Consider the following 19269-nt stretch of genomic DNA (forward strand, 5'->3'; position numbering starts at 1 on the left):
TGTAAGAAAAGTGAGATTCAGAGAAACTAAATATATTATTGGGTTAATCAGGGAAGTTCATTATATTATTTGACTAAAACATGGCTATATGTCAGACTCATATGGGATGCTGTTTAAAAATATGGAGTCCCGGACTTCCCTGGCGGTCCAGTGGTTAAGATTCTGCGCTTCCACTGCAGGGGGCATGGGTTCGATCCCTGGTCGGGGAACTAAGATCCCGCATGCTGCGCAGTGTGGCCCCCCCAAAAAAAAAATATATATATGTATGTGTGTGTGTGTATGTGTGTGTGTGTATATATAGAGAGTGAGTGAGTGAGTCCCATGCACCAACCTGTTTAGGGTGAAACCTCAAAATGAATTTCCAGTAGGTGTTTAAAAGATTCTAATGCATGGCCAGGTTATGTTGACTGCTCACTAAACATCACTGTCTCAGATGATGTTACTCTGATTCCCTGACTCATCTATTCTGGCAGTAGGAGCAAGTGGAACTGTGTATTGGTCAGTTGGTCAGAAATCATCTGTATCTTGTTGGAAAGTATCCCATCCTTGCTGCTATCTTAATGAAGTTTTCAGGAAGGCCATCTGGTAATGAGGTCCATGATATGACCAGTGAAGCCCATAGACTCTGTGCTGCTCTTGTTTGTTACTAAGGGAGTTCCTTGGTGAGAAGCAACATTTTGTGCTATGGCGGCAGTGATCAGGGCCCCCAAAGATCCTTTTACAGGTAGAAAGGAAGCAGGGAAGGCAAGTCTTTAGCCAGATTATATGTCCAAAAATAGCAAGTGCCTGGCTGTGCGTTTAATGAAAGGGATCCTAAATAGCATCAGCTCGCTAGCAGGGCTCTGTGGTCCTCCCAGATCATGTTGCCATTTTAAGGGCTGGTGGGCCTCTGCTGCTGGCGTATTAGACAGTCAGCAGTGGCAGTAGCCTGGAATCCTTTTTGAGGGGAATCCGTGTGGTGGAGTAACGCATAACCGCTCTCCCTGTGAGGGTGGGATGAACTGGGAGATTGGGATTGACGTATACATGCTACTACATATAAAATAGGTAACTAATGAGAACCTACTGTATAGCACAGGGAACTCTACTCAGTGCTCTGTGGTGACCTAATTAATGGGAAGGAAACCTAAAAAAGAGTGGATATATGTATACGTATAACTGATTCACTTTGCTGTACAGCAGAAACTAACACAACATTGTGAAGCAACTGTACCCCAATAAAAATTAAAACAAACAAAAACAAGACCTCTTTCCCTGTCACCATAGGTACTTTGTTCCTGAGTCCTTTGAGCAGCAGTGAGGCGGCTGGGGAATGCGGTGCTTTGGCCTCTGCTGCAGTGGGTCCCCTTGGCCGCCTGGTCACTGAGTGCGTGCACTGCCTCACACGGGGCTCCCTGTTCTTACGCACTTGGGCCTCTTCCCAGACCACTTACCACCCCTTCACTAATCCTCTCATTTCTGTGTCCTTGACCACATGGGTCAGCAAGTCAATAGGGGGATTCTGCAAGTGGCTGATCATTTACATTCCATCAGGACACCTAGAAACCGAGGAGGTAGCATAGTCCATTGGGCCCGCTGTCAAGGGCCTAGGAGCAGAAGTCCTTCTCCTCTTGACCCCTTAAATCCCACTTCCATCAGTGGCCTTCAGTGGGGCAGCATTTGCTTAGAGCCAAGCCTGTGAATCTCAAACTGCATGAGTATTTCTTCATCTCAGTGTGCAGTCATTCTAGTAAGAGGTCCCCGATCCTTATTGGGAAGACTGGGAGGAAGTGTCCAGCGCATACACACCAGGAGACATTACAGTTTCTGTACTCACTCAGCCTTCTCCTCTAGATTTAGCCTAGCTCTTTTGTTCTCTGCATCCCTGGGGCAAGCAGGGATCTGATCTTAGGCCAGGAGGTGATAAAGGGTAGCAGTAGTAAAGCATGAGAATTGTCATCTCCTTTCAAGGAACTACCTTGGCTGTTCGAGGCAGGCTTCTGCCAGTGTGGAAGGCTCAGTGGGACTTCAGCGTTCGTATACTCAGGAGTTATTTGAATCTTTCCAAATGTTGCCAGTCCAGCTCTCAGATTTTCACTGTCCTCCGGACACCGTCCTAAGTCTCCCATAGCGATGACCAGGCAACGTGCTGGTCGTTAGCACACGCCTGAGCTCTGCCTGGTCTGTTGACTCCATTGGCCTGTGGCCATAAGCAGTAAAACCTTCCGGGATACTTCTGGCTCTTTGGGCCTTGAACTGATAATGCCAAGTGCTGAGTCTGTCAGTTCCTTCTTCAAGTTCTTCAATACAGTAGAGACAGCCTCTTTCACCCCACCCGGCCCACCATGTCTCCTTCTCGCCCGTCATACTGTGCCAGGTGGTCCATCAGTTACACCTTCAAAAGCATTTCACTGACAGTAACCACAGGTGATAATTTAAGTAGACAGGTGTCCCATCTGCTGTATCGTAATCAGATGCTCACTGCCTGAACTCTTGAATACTGATTTCAGTTGATCCTTTTTACTAATTTTTAGTCTACAGAAAATTCTCAGTCAACAGTGTTTATTTCTAAAGAGATTTCCATTCCATAGTATTAAAATCTCATCCTTTTAGATATTCAAGGTGTTCACCATTTAAATTCTAATGTGAACGTAATTCATTTTCTTTTTGTATTTGCTGCACTGATGATATTATAGGGGTCATTACTGACATGTATCAGGTGGTTGTGTAGCATAATAATCACCATAATGCTACGGTCTGTGGAGCCTTCAGTTTGTGCAAACATGCTAGACGTTTTGCCCACCTCATCTATGTTATAGAATAATAGAATAATTAATACTGTTGTTAGGTAATAATAGTTATCATTACTGTATTTATCATTGAGTGATTATTACGTGGTAGGCATAATTCTAAAAGACTTCTTGTGCCTTCCGAATTACTACAATTCCTTTATTACTAATAACTCCTTTATTACTAATAATGACTGTTATAATCACTCCTTTATTACTACAACAACCCTTTGAGCAGTAGGTACTACACTATTATTATCCATTTTAAAATCACCTCTTCAAGATGAGGATAAAGTAATGTGACCAGTTGTTGGATTTGGAGTTTGAAAGCAGCACTTCAAACACAGTCTGTGTTCTTCCCCAAACACTGCATTGCCTCTCATCATTAACCCAAGAAGTAACCCGGTCATAACTGCTCAGTCTATGGAGCTGCGTGACAGCTGTGGTTATGGTAAGAAGGCCTTCCTTTTCCAGCTTAGGTTTGTAATAGCAAGGAGAATGTTTGCCTATGAATCAACAATTATAATCTCTCATTAAAAGCATTAGTTTGGTGCATATTAGAAAAAGATAAGAAATGTTCATTTCAGTAGTTCATGCTTTCTAAGATGAACTACTGTGCATAGAATCCAGTTTCTAAAACTTCAGCTGTGAAAGGCAGAGTCAGATCAAATGATTGAAAATGTTCTGATGAGAACAAGAACTAGTCCACCGTTGGCATGAAAGGATAGTCATTTTCTTTTTTTTAAAAATTTATTTATTTTTGGCTGCATTGGGTCTTCGTTGCTGCGCGTGGGCTTTCTCTAGTTGTGGCGAGCGGGGGCTACTCTTCGTTGCGGTGTGCAGGCTTCTCATTGTGGTGGCTTCTCTTACTGCAGAGCACGGGCTCTAGGCATGCGGGCTTCAGTAGTTGTGGCGCACGGGCTTCAGTAGTTGTGGCTCGCAGGCTCTAGAGCGCAGGCTCAGTAGTTGTGGCACACAGGCTTAGTTGCCCCGTGGCATGTGGGATCTTCCCGGACCAGGGCTCAAACCCGTGTCCCCTGCATCGGCAGGCGGATTCTTAACCACTGCGCCACCAGGGAAGCCCCAATAGTCCTTTTCATACTTGACAAATTTTGAAGGAAATGCGTAGGATATTATGGTAGCTTATGTTTGCTCTCCCTTCAAATATATTTTTCTTCTTTTCTTTCAGTTTCTGGCCCACTTTCCATAAATGTGAAGGAGACTAGCATTTACTGAGTGCCTGCCACGTAGAAGGCAGTATCCTGGGCACTATGTATACTGTCTCCTGGGCCAGGCCTTTACACAAGCTGCCTTTTTAGTCTTCTCAGTGGACCTACATTAATATACATATGTTAACATCAAATTGATTTTGCAAACTAAGTGTTGGATTACATAAAATCTGTTCAAACTCACACACACAGCTGGTGACCACCATGGCTAAAAGTCAGGTTTATCTAACTCTAAATCCCCTGCTCTTTTCATGCTCTATATTTTGATCCGTCTTTTCTTTGTAAAAATTCAGATTAATTAAGTAACAAAAGTTGAAGCCTTGAGGGGTGAAGTCAAGGGTGTGTGTGCCTCCTTGTCCTCTTGGCTAATTTTGGAATCAACAGGTGCTGTTGCCAGGAATCCCTGGGTTCTCTCTCCTACGGGGTGGGTTTCTTGGAGAGGCTGGAAGGTTTCCTGCCTTTTAGAAGTCACTCTAGGTGTAGGTTCCTACTCATCTTAATCTCTCTGTCTGATTTTAATGTTGAGAACAAAGACTATTTGAGAAAGACAAAGAACCAGATTCTGTAATTGCTACTCTAACAAAGGCTTGTTAGAAAAAGATAATGGAGCAAAGTTAGTGGTCCCTTAATGATCTGTGGTTTTTTGCCCCCTGAATTTCATTATATCCACCAAAATTTTTTTAAACGTTTCTCATAACCATATAAAATCCTATAACAAAAATTTTCATTTATTTTATTCATTGTTTTATTCTCTATCGATAGAGTATAGTACCTGGCATGTAGAAATGTTTTTTGTATGAATGAGCAAATGAACACAGAAATGAATAAATAGTATTTACCTATTCATTCAAAAATATTTGTTGAGCATCTACTATCTACCAAGCACTTTTCTAGACAAGGAGCATGCAGCACCAAACAAGACAATCAGGGGTTCTGCTCCATGGTGATCACCTTAAGTGAGAAAAATTAGAAAATGGACGAGCAAAAAGTAAGGCATTTTAAATAGTGGTAAATGCTTTGTGACAGCTCAGGGGCACACAGGGTAGCCAGTGCAGAAGTGAGCTTGGTTGCTTGGCCAGTCTGAGGAACACAAAGCGGTTCTCTGGAGCGCCTGGAGGGGTTGGGCCGGGGAGTCTGCGGAGCCCATGGCCTTGGGGAGATGGCCGGAGGACTCCTGGGCCAGAGGCAGGACTTGAGACACCTCCCACAGCAGCAGGAAGCCTTTGGGGTTTCCATAAAGGCCTGGGGACGGCAAGATCAGATTTATGTTTTAAACTTTTTCCTTAGGTGATGTTTGCTGTTGGGTGAACCTTTTGTGATAACCACGTGCCAGATAAGCTTGGGTAGTTTTTATTTTCTTTTTCTTTTCTTACAGTGACACCCTTTTAAACATGGTTTTTCTTTTTTCAGGAAGAAGAGTTGAGGAAAAGTGGAGAAGCAAAGTACTTCCACCTCAATGATGATCTCCATGTTCTGATTGAAGTGTTTGCCCCGCCAGCAGAAGCCTATGCCCGGATGGGACATGCTCTGGAGGAAATCAAAAAGTTCCTCATTCCTGTTAGTACAGTTTTTCTTGATAGTTAATTTGTACTTTAAAGTCCTCCCTTTGTTTTAATCCTTGACAGTTCTTATCAGTGATTGTTATTTGCATAGCGCTTTGTCTGTTACAGTGTCCCTGTGAATTACTTGGCATCATTTCTTCTTTACCTGTGAGGCCAGGGATTTCTAAAGAGATTAGGTAATACTGCAAGAAAGTTGAAGAGCACAGTCACTGGTGTGCCTTTGGGGTCTCAGGCCCTGAGCCTTGCTGTGACACTCAGTCACCTCACAAATTCGTTGCTCTCGAGCGCGAGCTCGTTGGTGCGGTCCACGTGCCGAGCGCTGTGCTCGGTGTTGGTATGTCGCCTGAGTAAGCGCAGCCCCGCAGGAGGCTTGTGTGGTTTAGGGGAGCGGAAGCACGTGGTTTCTGTGCAGCGTGAGGAATGCGTGAAGGTGACGGAGCAGCGGGCACAGAGAGGAAGGCACTGTGCGGGGGTTTATGTTTTGTTAACAGTTGATGGTCTTTTTTAATCCTTTTCAGACACCCTGACATTGCTGAGAATGTGATAATTTAAAGAGAATATGTCCCTATTTCCATTACAAAAGTTAATTTCGGTCTTTTGTATAATTTGCATGTTCTAGATTTAAAAAACAGAAACTTGAACATGTTGGCTCTTCAGACAGTTTGTTTCAGAGAAACTGTCGCATCTGCCAAACAGCTGTCTGGGATAAGACTGTTCAGCGATTCCCAGTAGTGTAGTAGATTGACTTACCTGCTGTAGCATGTGTCATGATGATGTTACCTGTGAGGAAGACTGTCATATGTATAGGGAAAGGACATCTTAAATCATGATTGTCTTGGAAGAGCCAGGGCGTAAGACTATATTAAGTGTTTTAATTTGGGAGCTTAACAGAGTTTTCATTAGTTCCCTCAAGCCAGTGTGATGATCCTATTATTCATTTAGTTTAAAAACAGAGTTTTTGAGTGCCCTCTATTTGATAGACACATGTGCACTAATAAAAGACATGGCCCCTGCCCTTATGGAGTTTATATAATGGGAGAGACAGGGAAGAATCAGATATTTATAAAAATGACTTTAAAATTGTAACTCGGACAAGACCAAAGAGAGGTTTAATGTCCTTGTGGTCATTCAGCGTGGACGAGGGAGTGCCGGCTTAGCCAAGTAGGGCAGACTCTGTTCTCCAAAGGTAGCAACAGCTGCCCTCCCACCCCATCACTTCACACTCTTCCACCAAGAGGTAGGCTCCAACTTCTTTCACCTTGAGTCTGAGCTGGCCAGAAAACTCTCTGCCTAACCCAAGGTCGCAAAGAATTTCTGCTGTGTTTTCTTCTTAATGTTTTATGGTATTAGCTCTTGCACTGAACTCTATGATCCACTTGAAGTTACTTTTTGTGTATGGTGTTAGATTAGGATCTAAATATATCTTTTTCTATGTAGATATCCAGTTGTCCCAGCACCATATGTTAAAAAGACAATTCTGTCCCTATTGAATTGCCTTGGCACTATTGTTGAAGATTAACTGAATATAAACGTATGAATTTATTTCAGAATTCTCAGTTCTGTTCCATTGATTGATATACCTGTCCTTACGCCAGTACCATACTCTTAATTACTTTAGCCTTATAGCAAATTTTGAAATCCAGGTTACGTAAGTTCTGCAACTTTGTTCTTCTTTTTCAAAATTGTTTTGGTCTCCTTTCTTCAAAATTACGTGAACATCCTTCACTGGTTTTCACGGCTTTCCCCATCCTAGTGGAACTTATGCATCATCTGGGCTGGGGAGGAGGGGTGGGAGCACTCCCAGACAAGATTGCCACAGACTCCCACTCTTCTTTCCAGAGTCCTGAAGTGGTTGTTTTTAACTGTTTGGTCAGCTTTTATTGTTGCTTTTTATGGAAAGGCTTTGTTGAGCTCCTTGCTTAGTTATCCTGAAAGTCTTGTGCTCTCTCATAGCCTTTCATTTTTTTTTTTTTTTAATTGACTTAGGTTGTTTTGGATCTCTGTCCGTATGAGCATATGTAAAGTTTCATTTCATTCTTTTTAATGTCTGCATAATATTTCATTATATGCGTGTTCCAGAATTTAATTAGTCTTCAAATAATGGACACTTACTTCTTACAGATGATAATTCAAACAGTGATCCCAGGATTAACCTTGGACATAAATATTAGCATATTTGGGCAAATATGTCTGAAGAGTACATCTCTGGCTAGATAGAGAACCCACTGAGTTTTTAATAAATTACTTTTAATGATTTTATTTTAAGACTTTTTTCCTATTCTCCAGACTAACACATTTAGATAGATCCTAAACTTACTGGCTAGAGAAATCCCATTTACACATATTTAATTAGAATTCTAATCAATTTTCTACTCTTCATAATTGGTGACAATGTTGGTGTTAATGTTATAATAGTTTCACTTTTCAGATGGGGAGTTGAACTGATAATTTACTAATGACTAGTTTAAAATGTAAAATTGTAAAAATAATTTAGTCTGTAAGCTACCATATGTGATTTGGTTTCCCTACTGATCTAAAAACATTATTTCAAAGACCAATAAAATTGTAACTACAGTGTGTATGTCAATAGTGTCTATCTGACATCAGAAGAAACAGTTACCTCACATTTAAAGAAGTTGTCTAAAATCACATAGCTGGTCAGCCTGATTGGGTAAATTCAGGCTTAACCTCAGAGGTGATTGACTCAGATTCAGTTTTTTTGTTTTTTGGGGTTTTTTTTTCCCTCCTAACTACACTATCTGCTGTAATGTACTTTTACACAGATGATGTTTAAAATAGGCTTTAATTGTAGTTTTCGTGGCACCATTGTAAATCACCTAACTTTACTTAGAGCAATGCTTTTCTTTTTTTTATTTTTCTTTTTAAATTTTTAACTGTATTTTTGAATAGGGTCTCAGTTTTCTTCTTTTCCCACGAATCAATTTTAACCACATAAAATTTTGTGTCGTGCCTCCTAACACTTTTCAACAGGGCCAATATTTAGCATTTAGGTAGCACATTTTATTTAGAATGTGCTTTACAAATAATTTATTAATCACACATTTTTAGTAAAATGGTGAGGAGCACACTCTTAGTAGGCAGAAGCCACCACGGATTCAGGGTTCTCTGCCGGGAGCCTGCCCAGGGCCAGCCGCGATGACACACCCTTCTCTGTAATGTGTGGGGTCCCCCTTCCCACTTCTGTATCCATATCTTTAACTTCTGAATTTCCAGTTCCTATGTCTGATCGCTCTAGAAAAGCTCAGTTTTTGTGTGCTATAGACCATTGCAGACTCGACCTGTACAAAATTGTTAAATCATGATGTCACTTTGTTACTCTCCTTATCTTCCAGAAACCAGTCAGACTTCTTGACTTTGCTCATATACCCCCATATCCAATATTTTACCATTTCTAATAAAATTAGACATTATAAGTAGCTCCATATCTACCTTTCACCATCCTTCCCGCCACTTCCCTACTCCAGGCCATCTTTACCACATACTGGGATTACTTAAGTGCTTCCATCTGGTGTTTCTGCCTCCAGTGTGTTGTTTTTTCCTTTTAATACCTTTATTGAGATATAAATCACACGGCATAAAATTCACTCATGTAAAGTATACAGTTCAGTGCCTTTTAGTATATTCACAGAGTTCTGCAACTGTCCCCCTAATCTAAGCTGGGCCATTTGTATTACCTCCCAAAATGAACCTTGTAACCAACAGCCGTCACTCCCCATTCTTCTCCCACTTTCGGCAACCACTAATTAGTTTTTGCTCTTTTTACGCAGCTTTTATGGAGATGGAATCCAAATACCATACAGTTTACCCATAAGGTATACAGTTCATTGGATTATTGTATATTCACAGTTTTGTAACCGTGACTACAAACTGGTTTAGATTTTTATCATCCCCCAAAGGAGCTCCATACCCATTAGCAGTCCCTCCCATCTGGCTCCCCTACCTTCTCACACTCCTCTGTCTTCCATAGCCACTAATTTCTCTCTCTAGATTTCCCTGGGTTTTTTTGACATTTTGTATAAAACACATACAGTATGTGTAGTCTTTTGCCCTGACTTCTTTCACTTAACATACTGTTATCAAGGTTCATTCAAGTCGCTTTTTATTGCTGAATAATATTCCATTTTACGATATACCACATTTTATATGTCCACTCATCAGTTGAGGACTTTGGGGATGTTTCTACTTTGGGGCTATTATGAATAATGCTGCTGTGAACATTCATGCACACATTTTTGCATGAATATATGTTTTCCTGTTCTCGGGTATTACCTAGGACTGGATCTGCCAGGTCATATGGTAACTCTTTGTTCAGCATTTTTGAGGAGCTACTACGTGGTTTTCCGAAGTGGCTGGACCATTTTACATTGCCACCAGAAAGTTGTAAGGGTTTCAATATCTCTGCAATCTTACCAACATTTGATATTGCTTATCTCTTTGATTACTGCTATCCTAGGGGGTATGTTTGTGGTATTTCATTGTGGTTTTTGTTTGCATTTCCATAATAACTAATAATGTTGAGCTTCTTTTCTTGGGCTTACTTTCTATTCTTCTTAAAGAGAAATGCCTATTCAAATCCTTTATCCTTTCAAAATTAGGTTATGTGTCCTTTTATTATTGAGTTGTAAGAGTTCTTCATGTATTATGAATACAAGTTGCTTATCAGGTAATAGGATTTCAAAATATTTTCTTCTATTTTGTGGGCTGTATTTTCACTTTTTTGATGGTATTTTTGTAGCACAATAGTTGTAAACTTTGACTTGGTCCAATTTGACTGTTTTTTCATTTGTGCTTTTGGTGTCTTAGCTAAGAAATCATTATGTAATATAGGATCATGAAGATTTACTTTCATGTTTTCTTTCAAGAGTTTTACAGTTTTAGCTCTTACATTTAGGTCTCTGATCCATTTTGATATAATTTTTGTGTATGGCAAAAAGTAAAGGGCCCATCTTATTTTTTTGATGTGGATATTCATTTGTTACAGCGCCATTTGTTAGAGACTATTTGAAAATCAATTGACTATAATTGATAACTGGGCTCTCAATTCTATTTCATTGATCTTTACGTCTATCTTTTAAGGCAGTGCCATACATTCTCCATTACTATAGCTTTATAGTAAGTTTTGAAATGAGAACGTACCAGTCTTCCAACTTTGTTCTTCTTTCTTTAGATAGTTCTGGCTAAACTAGGCTCTCCGTAACTACTAGTTGATTGAGTTGTAAATAGTAATGCCCATATATCAGTTACGTGCCATTTTAATTTTATTATAAATATTTCACTTGGAAAGTATGCACAGCAGAAGGAGATATGGCTGACTGTAGAAAATTCTAGTTTAGGGGAAAAATACTGTTTGTTATTTTTCTTTCTATAACAATTTATTGATAATTTTTCATTTCAACAAACTCAGGTCTTGTTTTATGAATTTAACTATTTTCCTTACCTTTTTTTTTTCCTATCAAAAATTATTTGCTTCTTGTCCTAAATTCTTTGTTATCTTCTGTCTTTTGTGTAGGACTATAACGATGAAATCAGGCAAGCACAGCTCCAGGAATTAACATATTTGAATGGTGGTTCAGAAAATGCAGATGTACCAGTTGTTCGAGGGAAACCTACCTTGCGTACAAGAGGTGTACCAACCCCAGCAATAACCAGGTAGGTGTGATTAATTGACTTACCTTTTGGTGTTAGAATAGGGTACCATGGCAACAATTTTAATGTTTCCTTTATTAACAGGCAAGCGCCTTTACCAGTGTATTGGTACAAAGCCTATAGGAATGCATTCAGGCAATATGGTGTCATATTAAGAGGATTCACTGTGGACTGAGGTATTCCTGGGCTTAAATATAACCTGTACTGCTTACTAGCTAATGACTGTAGATAAGTTTATTTAATCACCCTCACGTTATTAATCCCCTAGTTCTTTGAATGTAAGTCATAGCTTTGATGCACAAATGGAGATAGTGGAAGCTTGTGCTTCCCCAGTGAGCGCAGATAGTACCAGGCTAGTTCATTGCCGCATCTCCAGTGTTGAGCAGTGTCAGGTACCAGGTGAGTGTCCCAATGCTTGTTGTCCTTTTATGCCGTGTAAATGCTCTGTGGTATCTGAAACTCCTAAGCTTGTCCAGGCACACCGAATTTTTATTTCTGTCTCGGAATCATGACTGCTTTTATCATGAAAAATATGTTAATGAATTCGTAAGTCAATTGAAGCAAACTGTAAATTGAGACGTGACTCTCAAACTTATTTGAAAATTATTTTTAATTTTTGCATTTTTGCCCCCAGAAGAACTCAGTGGAAATTAGTAACACAGACTTTTTTTCACTGGTGACTATATATATTTTTTCAGGTAGAGTTTTGCATGAAGTAATTTAAAATAGGTTTCTTCCATTTATCCAAGTTCATTTGGAGGAATAAAAAGTGAGTCCCCCTGCTGAGTGCTGATTGACACGCTGTCAGAGCAGTTACAGACGGGTGTTATTGCAATGGAGAAGGAACACAGATCTGGGCATGGTGTCAGGGGGGTTTTCTCTGTAAAAACAGGCTAATAATAATAGGATTGCTGCTGATGATTTAATGAAATAATTTATGTAGCTGTTCAGTAAATGGTAAATCTCTATCATTTCCATTTCTCCTGTTAAATAATTTACTTGCAATCGTAGGAAATTACGTATTTGCTATATTCGTTTCCAGTGGCTGTTAAATGAATTACCACAAGTTTGGTGGCTTTAAGCAATAGAAATTGGTCATAGTTCTGGAGGCTAGATGTCAGAAATCAGCTTTACTGGGCTAAAATCAAGGTACTGACCGCTCTCCCCCTGGAGGCTGTAGGGGGAATCGTCTTGTTGACCCTCCCAGCTTCTGGTGCCTGTAGGCCGTCCTTGACTTGAGGCCATCGCACTCTGCTCTCTCTCCTTCTTAGCGCTGCCTTCTCGAATCTCCAGTTGCCTCCCTCACATAGGGATACATGTGGTTGTATTTAGAGTCCACCTGGATGATCCAGGATAGTGTTTCCATCTCAGGATTCTTGACCTAATGTCACATCTGCAAAGGCCCTTTTCTCTAAATCAGGCAACATTCACAGAATGAATATCCCTTGGATAGAGAATATAGATGATAGAGCATGTGCAGTGCCATCATTTAGGGGATGCCCTGTTCCTTAGACCAGGTCTTCCATTTTTACTGAAGATAATTTCTAATCTTGTTGTCTCATTTTCAATTAAGTTGAAAGTGTTATGTTATGAATAGACAAAGAAGGCAGAAACTTTCTGTTTTGAGGGAGTGTAGTATCTGGAGAGATACCTCCATTTGCCCAGATGAAAAATTATTCCTCTTGATGACAGCCTATACCCTGCTTGCCATTTTAAGCTTTTCCATTGCCTTGGTAGTGGGTATTTTGGGATGGAATTTCCGTTCAGGTCACACTTCAGACCCAGTGGTTCTCTTGTGGAGCAATGGCTGGTTCGTGCTGATCCAACACCTTACGCGGGGCACTTCCGCCTACCACGTGCCAAGGAGCCAGGCACCGCCTTCTTCCCTCCATGTGATTGTGGGCTTGCATGGCACCAGATCGTTCAAATACTCTGTTTTCTACAGTGTGAAATTCATGTTCCTCTAAGAGGCCTTCAGTTGCCCTTCTGTATTTTTTCTTAAGACCTCTCTCCCAGTTGGTCTTTGTTCATTACTTTGCCATGTTTCCTGCTAGCGCCTGCCTCCCCCTGACACCGCCACTGGGTTAGAGGGTGTGCTCTGCCCTTCCAAACCTTTGTTCACACTGCTCCTGTGTCTGCAAGTCTGTGGTTCCGGTCTCTAACCCTCTCACCTGTTTAAGTCCTACTTGTCTTTACATCCCGAACTGAAACTCACTTTAACAGACACTCGCATTGTGCCTACTGCTGACTGAGTGCTTTCCGGGCACATCACGGATATTAACTAGGTTAAGCCTCGTAACAGCCCTGTGAGGCGGGCACTGTTTTGCTAAAGTCACCATTTCACAAATGAGGAAACCGAGGCCAGAGGAGTCAGTTACTTGCTCCAGTCACTCAGCTGGTGATGTTTAGAGCCTGGCTGGAATGCAGGCAGTCTGGTTCCAGAAACCATGCCTCTCCCTCTCTTTGATCCTTCCCTTCTGTTTTTATCCAGAATCTTTTTTTTTTTTTGTCCACCCATTCTCCCCTTGCAGTTTTTCCATAGAACTTTCATTCTGTCACTTTTCTTATATTTTAATTACAGCACAGTTAATACAAACTACAATGAAAAGACTTATATTTTTACTACTTTTTCTCATCAGATCACATATAGTAACTTGCTAAGTTCATGTCCATCTACCAGAAGAAAAATCAATTAATATGGAAAATAATTAGGATAGAAAATTACAAAAATCCTAAGGGTAAGATTAATACACAAAAAGGTACATGTTATTTTGTAGGGTTGGCAAAATTGGTCTTCAGATTATGCTTTGAGCTTTCTAGTGGCCAAAGCGGAGGAAAATATGGTTTTAGAATTCACAGCATCTGAATGGCTAAAAACAGTCATAAAACAAGACAAATGTGCTTATTGCAGCCTAGCGCTTTCTAGTCCTGGGACCACTGGACGGTCATAGATAGATCCTCGCTACACCCAGTCCCTCAGTAAGTCATTTTGATTTTAGCTCTAAAATAAGCCTTAAATCTATTTTTCTTTGATCACCTTTTCCACCCTGCACTCCAGCCAGACTGGTCTCCTTTCTGCTCCTTGAACAGGCCAAGCTCGTTCCTTTCCCTGTCCTCTGCCTTCACTCCTCCTCCTCGGAAGGCCTGTCTGCAGTTGCCTGCCTGCCCCTCAGCATCCTGTTCTCAACACACACAGGCACCATGTCAGAGAAGCCTTTGCTGGTTGCCTTGTTTGAAGTGGCCGCCCCATAACCCAGAAGCTGGCCCACAGCACCCTTCTTGGTTACATGGTAGCATTTATCAAACTGATTTTACCTTTCTGACTTGTTCACTTTTTCATTGGTTACTCCTCAGTATTATGTAAAACCTTAAAGGCACTTGTGTCCCTAATGTTTGGCATATAGGAATCACTCAGTAAATGCATGTTGAGTGAATACAGTACAATCGTAAATTCTTTAGACTCTTCTGATCAAGTGTTGACCATTTACAACATTTTTTGTTAGTGTAGTTCTTGTCTGTCACGTGACTAGATTGCCAGGGGATTAGCTCTTTGGCAGTGGTCACATGGACAGCAGCACTTCGGAATTTCATAGCAGAACAAGTCATTACTGGAACCTTCATGAATGTTCCCCACTGTTATCACTTCAGGGTAGCTTTCTGCTGAAAGATGTAAAGGATCTAAAATTAAATCCTGCAGAAGGGAGAAATAAGTATTTTAATAAAACCTTTTCATTCAGTTTCAAATGAGAGGACTAAACTTACTCCTTTTTTACTTAGGAGATAAGGAAGTTTCTTTACTTCCGTTCTGCCCTGTGTAGCCCTGTGGTACGTCACCTCCCTAACTCCCCGCACGGACCCCAGCGGAGAACACATCAGGGAAGACTAGGACTGACGCCGCTCCAGGCAAACTCTCTGTTTAGCCCTGTGGTTTTCTCCGTAGGGTCTCCACCGCATGTATTGCCTGCCGCCCTGGTGGTCTGGGCGGGACAGTTCTGAGCCCTCAAGGATGCTCCCTTCCTTTCCCCTCTTCAGAACAGCTGGCTGGTTCTGTGTTGCTTCTCCACTGACCTTGTCTGGCCCATCTGGCCCTTTCCCCAAGTAGCAGGCAGTGTTCTCTCCCTGCATTTGTTACCAGAAAGAGCAGGAAGAAAAAGTGAACAAAGCAGATGAAGCCTGTCTTTCTAAGTAGTAAGTACGCATTCACCAGCATTGGGTGCTGAATGTGGTGGTTTTGTTTCAACTTAGGACATGAGGCTGACCCATTCACCCAGCTTTTATCAGCTTTCATCAGATGGGGAAAATTTTCAGCTACAGTTTCTTTAAAGAGTTTGCCTTCCCCTTATCTCTTCTTTTCTTGGACTGCAACCCCACGTTAGATCTTACGACTGCACTTCCCAGACTGTATGCCAGGGTGCTGGGATGCTGCCTCGCACTCACAGGGCTGCCGTGGAGAGTTTAAAATTTCACGGGACCACTGCAGTAACCGGCAGCTTTCAGACACTGCATGAACTATCAGCTTAAGTTAATCATTTATTGTTTTAACACTAGGTCATGCCCCACTGATTTCAGTGACATCATATCTTTGTAAAACCGGCATCTCAGCAGCTGCTGTGATAAATATTAGGTAGCCACAGTTGCTCTGCCTGTTGGGCAGAGCACGTGACTTCCCAAAACCAGGGGATCAGATGGGACTCGGTCACTCTCATTTTCTCATCCACACTGATTTTCACATGGTACCTATTCTCTTTTTAAAATGGATTATGAATAATATCATAGATGCTAAGATTGTTGACAGAAAATGATACATTCTTCTCCACAGTATGTGGGAAATGTTATCGGGAAAGCTGAATAGTTAATATATGGGCCATAAATATTTCACCAGCATATGATATGATTTATATTATTCTACCAATCTATTAAAAAGTCCTTCTTTATCATTAAGGAAAGGCTGGATATAGGAAACTGATAATATATTTCTTTTTCTACTAGCCAAAATTATAGGAATTTCCAATTTTAAAAACCCATTAATTTGGGATGTTATGTAAACTATATGATTACCTCCTGGATTTACCTTCTGAGGACCTTGTACCACCTGACCTGTCAGAACAGTCACTCTCCTCTCCTTCCTTCCAACTCTCTGTCTACTGTCCATGCCTCTCTTAAAACCCTGACAGTGGTTGACCACACACGTGCCCCGGGCAGACACTAGAGGACTTTCCTTGGACACGAGCTTCTCTGCTTCTCTTGCCGTAAGACCTGGACTGCCCCTCAGTCCTCAGCATTCACTCCCTTGGGTCCACATGCTCTCTGAGTGTGTGTTAGTGCAGCGACGCTGGAGTTGATTAAGGGGAGGCAAAAGGAGAAAAACGTGTGCTTTCTTTTAAAATCACCTTAATAGGCTTTGGGAAGGCAATAACTGAGGCAAATGATGTGGCAAACAGCGAGAGAGAAAACTTCTGATAAGAACTTGTAACTTAAGTGCAGCCTGGAACAGACACGTGAGAAAAGCTACTGAGCACAGTTCTCTTGCTTACTGTGCATCAGCGCAGCCTGAAGCCGGGTGTGGGTTCCCGGTCCTCCTGTCAGCTCCAGTGCCGGCTGAAGGAAGGCTTGGATACCCATCAGGCCAACTGACTTTTCCTAGAATAATGTCAGGCAAGTGCCGCTGACAGGCTGCAGTCCTGTAGGGTGGAAGGAGCCCGTGAGTGTTTCCTGTGCAGTGGGCGTCTCCTCCCCTCCCTTCCCCTCCCCACCCTGGCTCTTCAGAAGTTTTAATCAATTTTTTTTTTTTTTTGCGGTATGTGGGCCTCTCACTGTTGTGGCCTCTCCCGTTGCGGAGCACAGGCTCCGGACGCGCAGGCTCAGCGGCCATGGCTCACGGGCCCAGCCGCTGCGCGGCATGTGGGATCTTCCCAGACCGGGGCATGAACCCGTGTCCCCTGCATCAGCAGGCGGACTCTCAACCACTGCGCCACCAGGGAAGCCCTTAATCAATTTTTTTCCTCTCTGGCCATCAGTCAGTTTCTCGTGTTAGGTCATTTAATGTCACACATTTTCCTGAGCTCTTTCTCTGACAAATTGAAGTTGCAGAGCTGATGACCAAGTCATTGTCCTGCCATTCTGGGATTTTTAAGGGGAAAGTCAGAGAAACAAGTAGTTATGGCAGAATGGTTGAAATAGAGCACGAGGGATATGAGGAAAAGTGAAGCGGAAGCAGAAACGATAGCACAGATCATCCTGAATGGGGAGCGTGGGTACAAACACACTTAGGATGAAGGTAAAGTCATAAGGCAGGGTAGTGCCAGAGGGAAGTCATCCCACGCAGAGGGGCAAAGGCTTGAAAGCAGGAAAAATGGGGCCATCTGCCTGGAGTTAGGGTGTGGCTATGGGAAAATCAGAGTCACCCCCAGCCCCTCCTAGCTGCGTGGTCTCAGGGAACTTCCCTCGTTAAGCCTAGTTTCTTCGTCTGTAAAATGGAGATAGGATGTTGACCACACATTAATCCATATCCTACTTAATTTTTTAAATCTCTCATTGAAGCCCAGACTGTGGCATGATTCCTTTTCTGATTACTCAAAATGATCCCTCACTAAAAATAGAATTCCTGTAGCACAGATATTTGATCAGTCCTTGGGCAAATTGCACATCTCTTCTTAACTCCTTTATTATCAATTTCACCGTCATCACAGAGGAAGAAGACTTGTGCTGCATAGTTCCAGAAGGCAGAAGTAAGGCTGATACTTAGAAATGATAAAGATTTTGCTATTTTTGTTTATAAGGAAAAAAAGTAAAAACATGCTAACAATCAGAATTGGAAGACAGTGACAGGCTTCAGAGTACGGAGCGAGCTCTCTGTCTTCAGGGGGATACGTCCCTGGATGAAACGATAAGTTTCTTATACTTTTAAGAGGGTGGACTCTCTCACACTGTCTTACGTTGTCAGCAGTTTTACTAGTAACCAGTTTGTAACTTGTTGGAGAAGAAACAGATTACATTGGATTTCTTACAGACTGTGTACAATGTAGGATAACGTAACACTTACTCAGTCTTTCTTTTTTTTTTTTTTAAATTGCATTGAAGTTTGGATGGTTCGCAGAATAAAGAAAAGAGATAACCGACAGGTTTCATAACAGGTCTCTAACCTCTGGATCCAAGCTACCCACAGCAGCACTTGAAATGCAGAGTCTCAGTCCCCAGCCTAGATGTACTGATGCAGACTCTGCCCTGAAACCAGGCCCCAGGTGATGTGTGTGCACAATAAAGTGTGAGAGGAGGAGCGCGGCCCTAGCCCCGCGTTTCAGATGATCTGGAAAGGTGGTCAGAGAGAGCGCTGCCTGAGCCCTCTATTCAGGACTTCTGGGCTCCATCCACCCCGATGGCTTCTTGTGTTTGTTCTGAGGGATTATGACCATGGGCTGCGTTTCCCTTTCCCTTCTGTCCAGCTTCTCGTTCCCTTGTCAGCCTCTGGCAAGAAAAAAAAAGTATCTCAGTGATTAAGCTTTCAGAGAGGTGAAGGAACGTTGCCACATGTCTTAGGGATCCTATAGAAAAATAAATTAGCCCTCAGGTCATTGCTGCATCAAGTGTGGATCCTTGATGGATCTCTGGGAAAGCTTATTCTTACTGTGAGACCGGCTAGACCTTGACACTAGGTCCGGCAGGCACCCCCTCTGTGATCAGCTGTAGGCCTCTCTCTTCCTGAGGCCCAAGCGTCCCCTGTATTTCCCAAGGTCACCCAGCTGATAATGCTGGAGCTAGCTTGAGCTAATTCCGCGAAATTCATTGTTTTATCATATACTTTTGCTTCTCATAAAATATACAGACAAAAGCCAAACAATGTGGTATATATACTCTTACTCTATACCACACCGCATCACTGTTGCTAAATGTATGAAATGTACATAAATGTGCTGCTGCTGAATGGATGAAATGAGCACAAATGAGAGTTGTACCTTCTGTCTTCTCTCTCTCCTCACCCTTCAGTTAGCAGCCAAAAGGACAGTATTCAGGACAGAGTCCAAGTGGAAGTCCACATGATAATGA

General features: G+C 42.0%; 1 protein-coding gene across 1 annotated transcript in view; it reads left to right on the plus strand.

Annotated features, from left to right (window-relative positions):
• The window catches only part of KHDRBS3 (KH RNA binding domain containing, signal transduction associated 3), a gene marked incomplete at its 5' end in the record, with an annotated part of 153046 nt that overhangs the window by 75046 nt on the left and 58731 nt on the right, over positions 1 to 19269 (plus strand). The window contains 2 exon segments of the mRNA XM_079722495.1: positions 5408 to 5554; positions 11090 to 11229. Of these exon segments, the coding sequence (XP_079578621.1) occupies positions 5408 to 5554; positions 11090 to 11229 (287 nt within the window).

The sequence above is a fragment of the Hyperoodon ampullatus genome (assembly GCF_949752795.1).
Source record: "Hyperoodon ampullatus genome assembly, chromosome: 17".
In the NCBI taxonomy this organism is placed as follows: Eukaryota; Metazoa; Chordata; class Mammalia; order Artiodactyla; family Ziphiidae; genus Hyperoodon; species Hyperoodon ampullatus.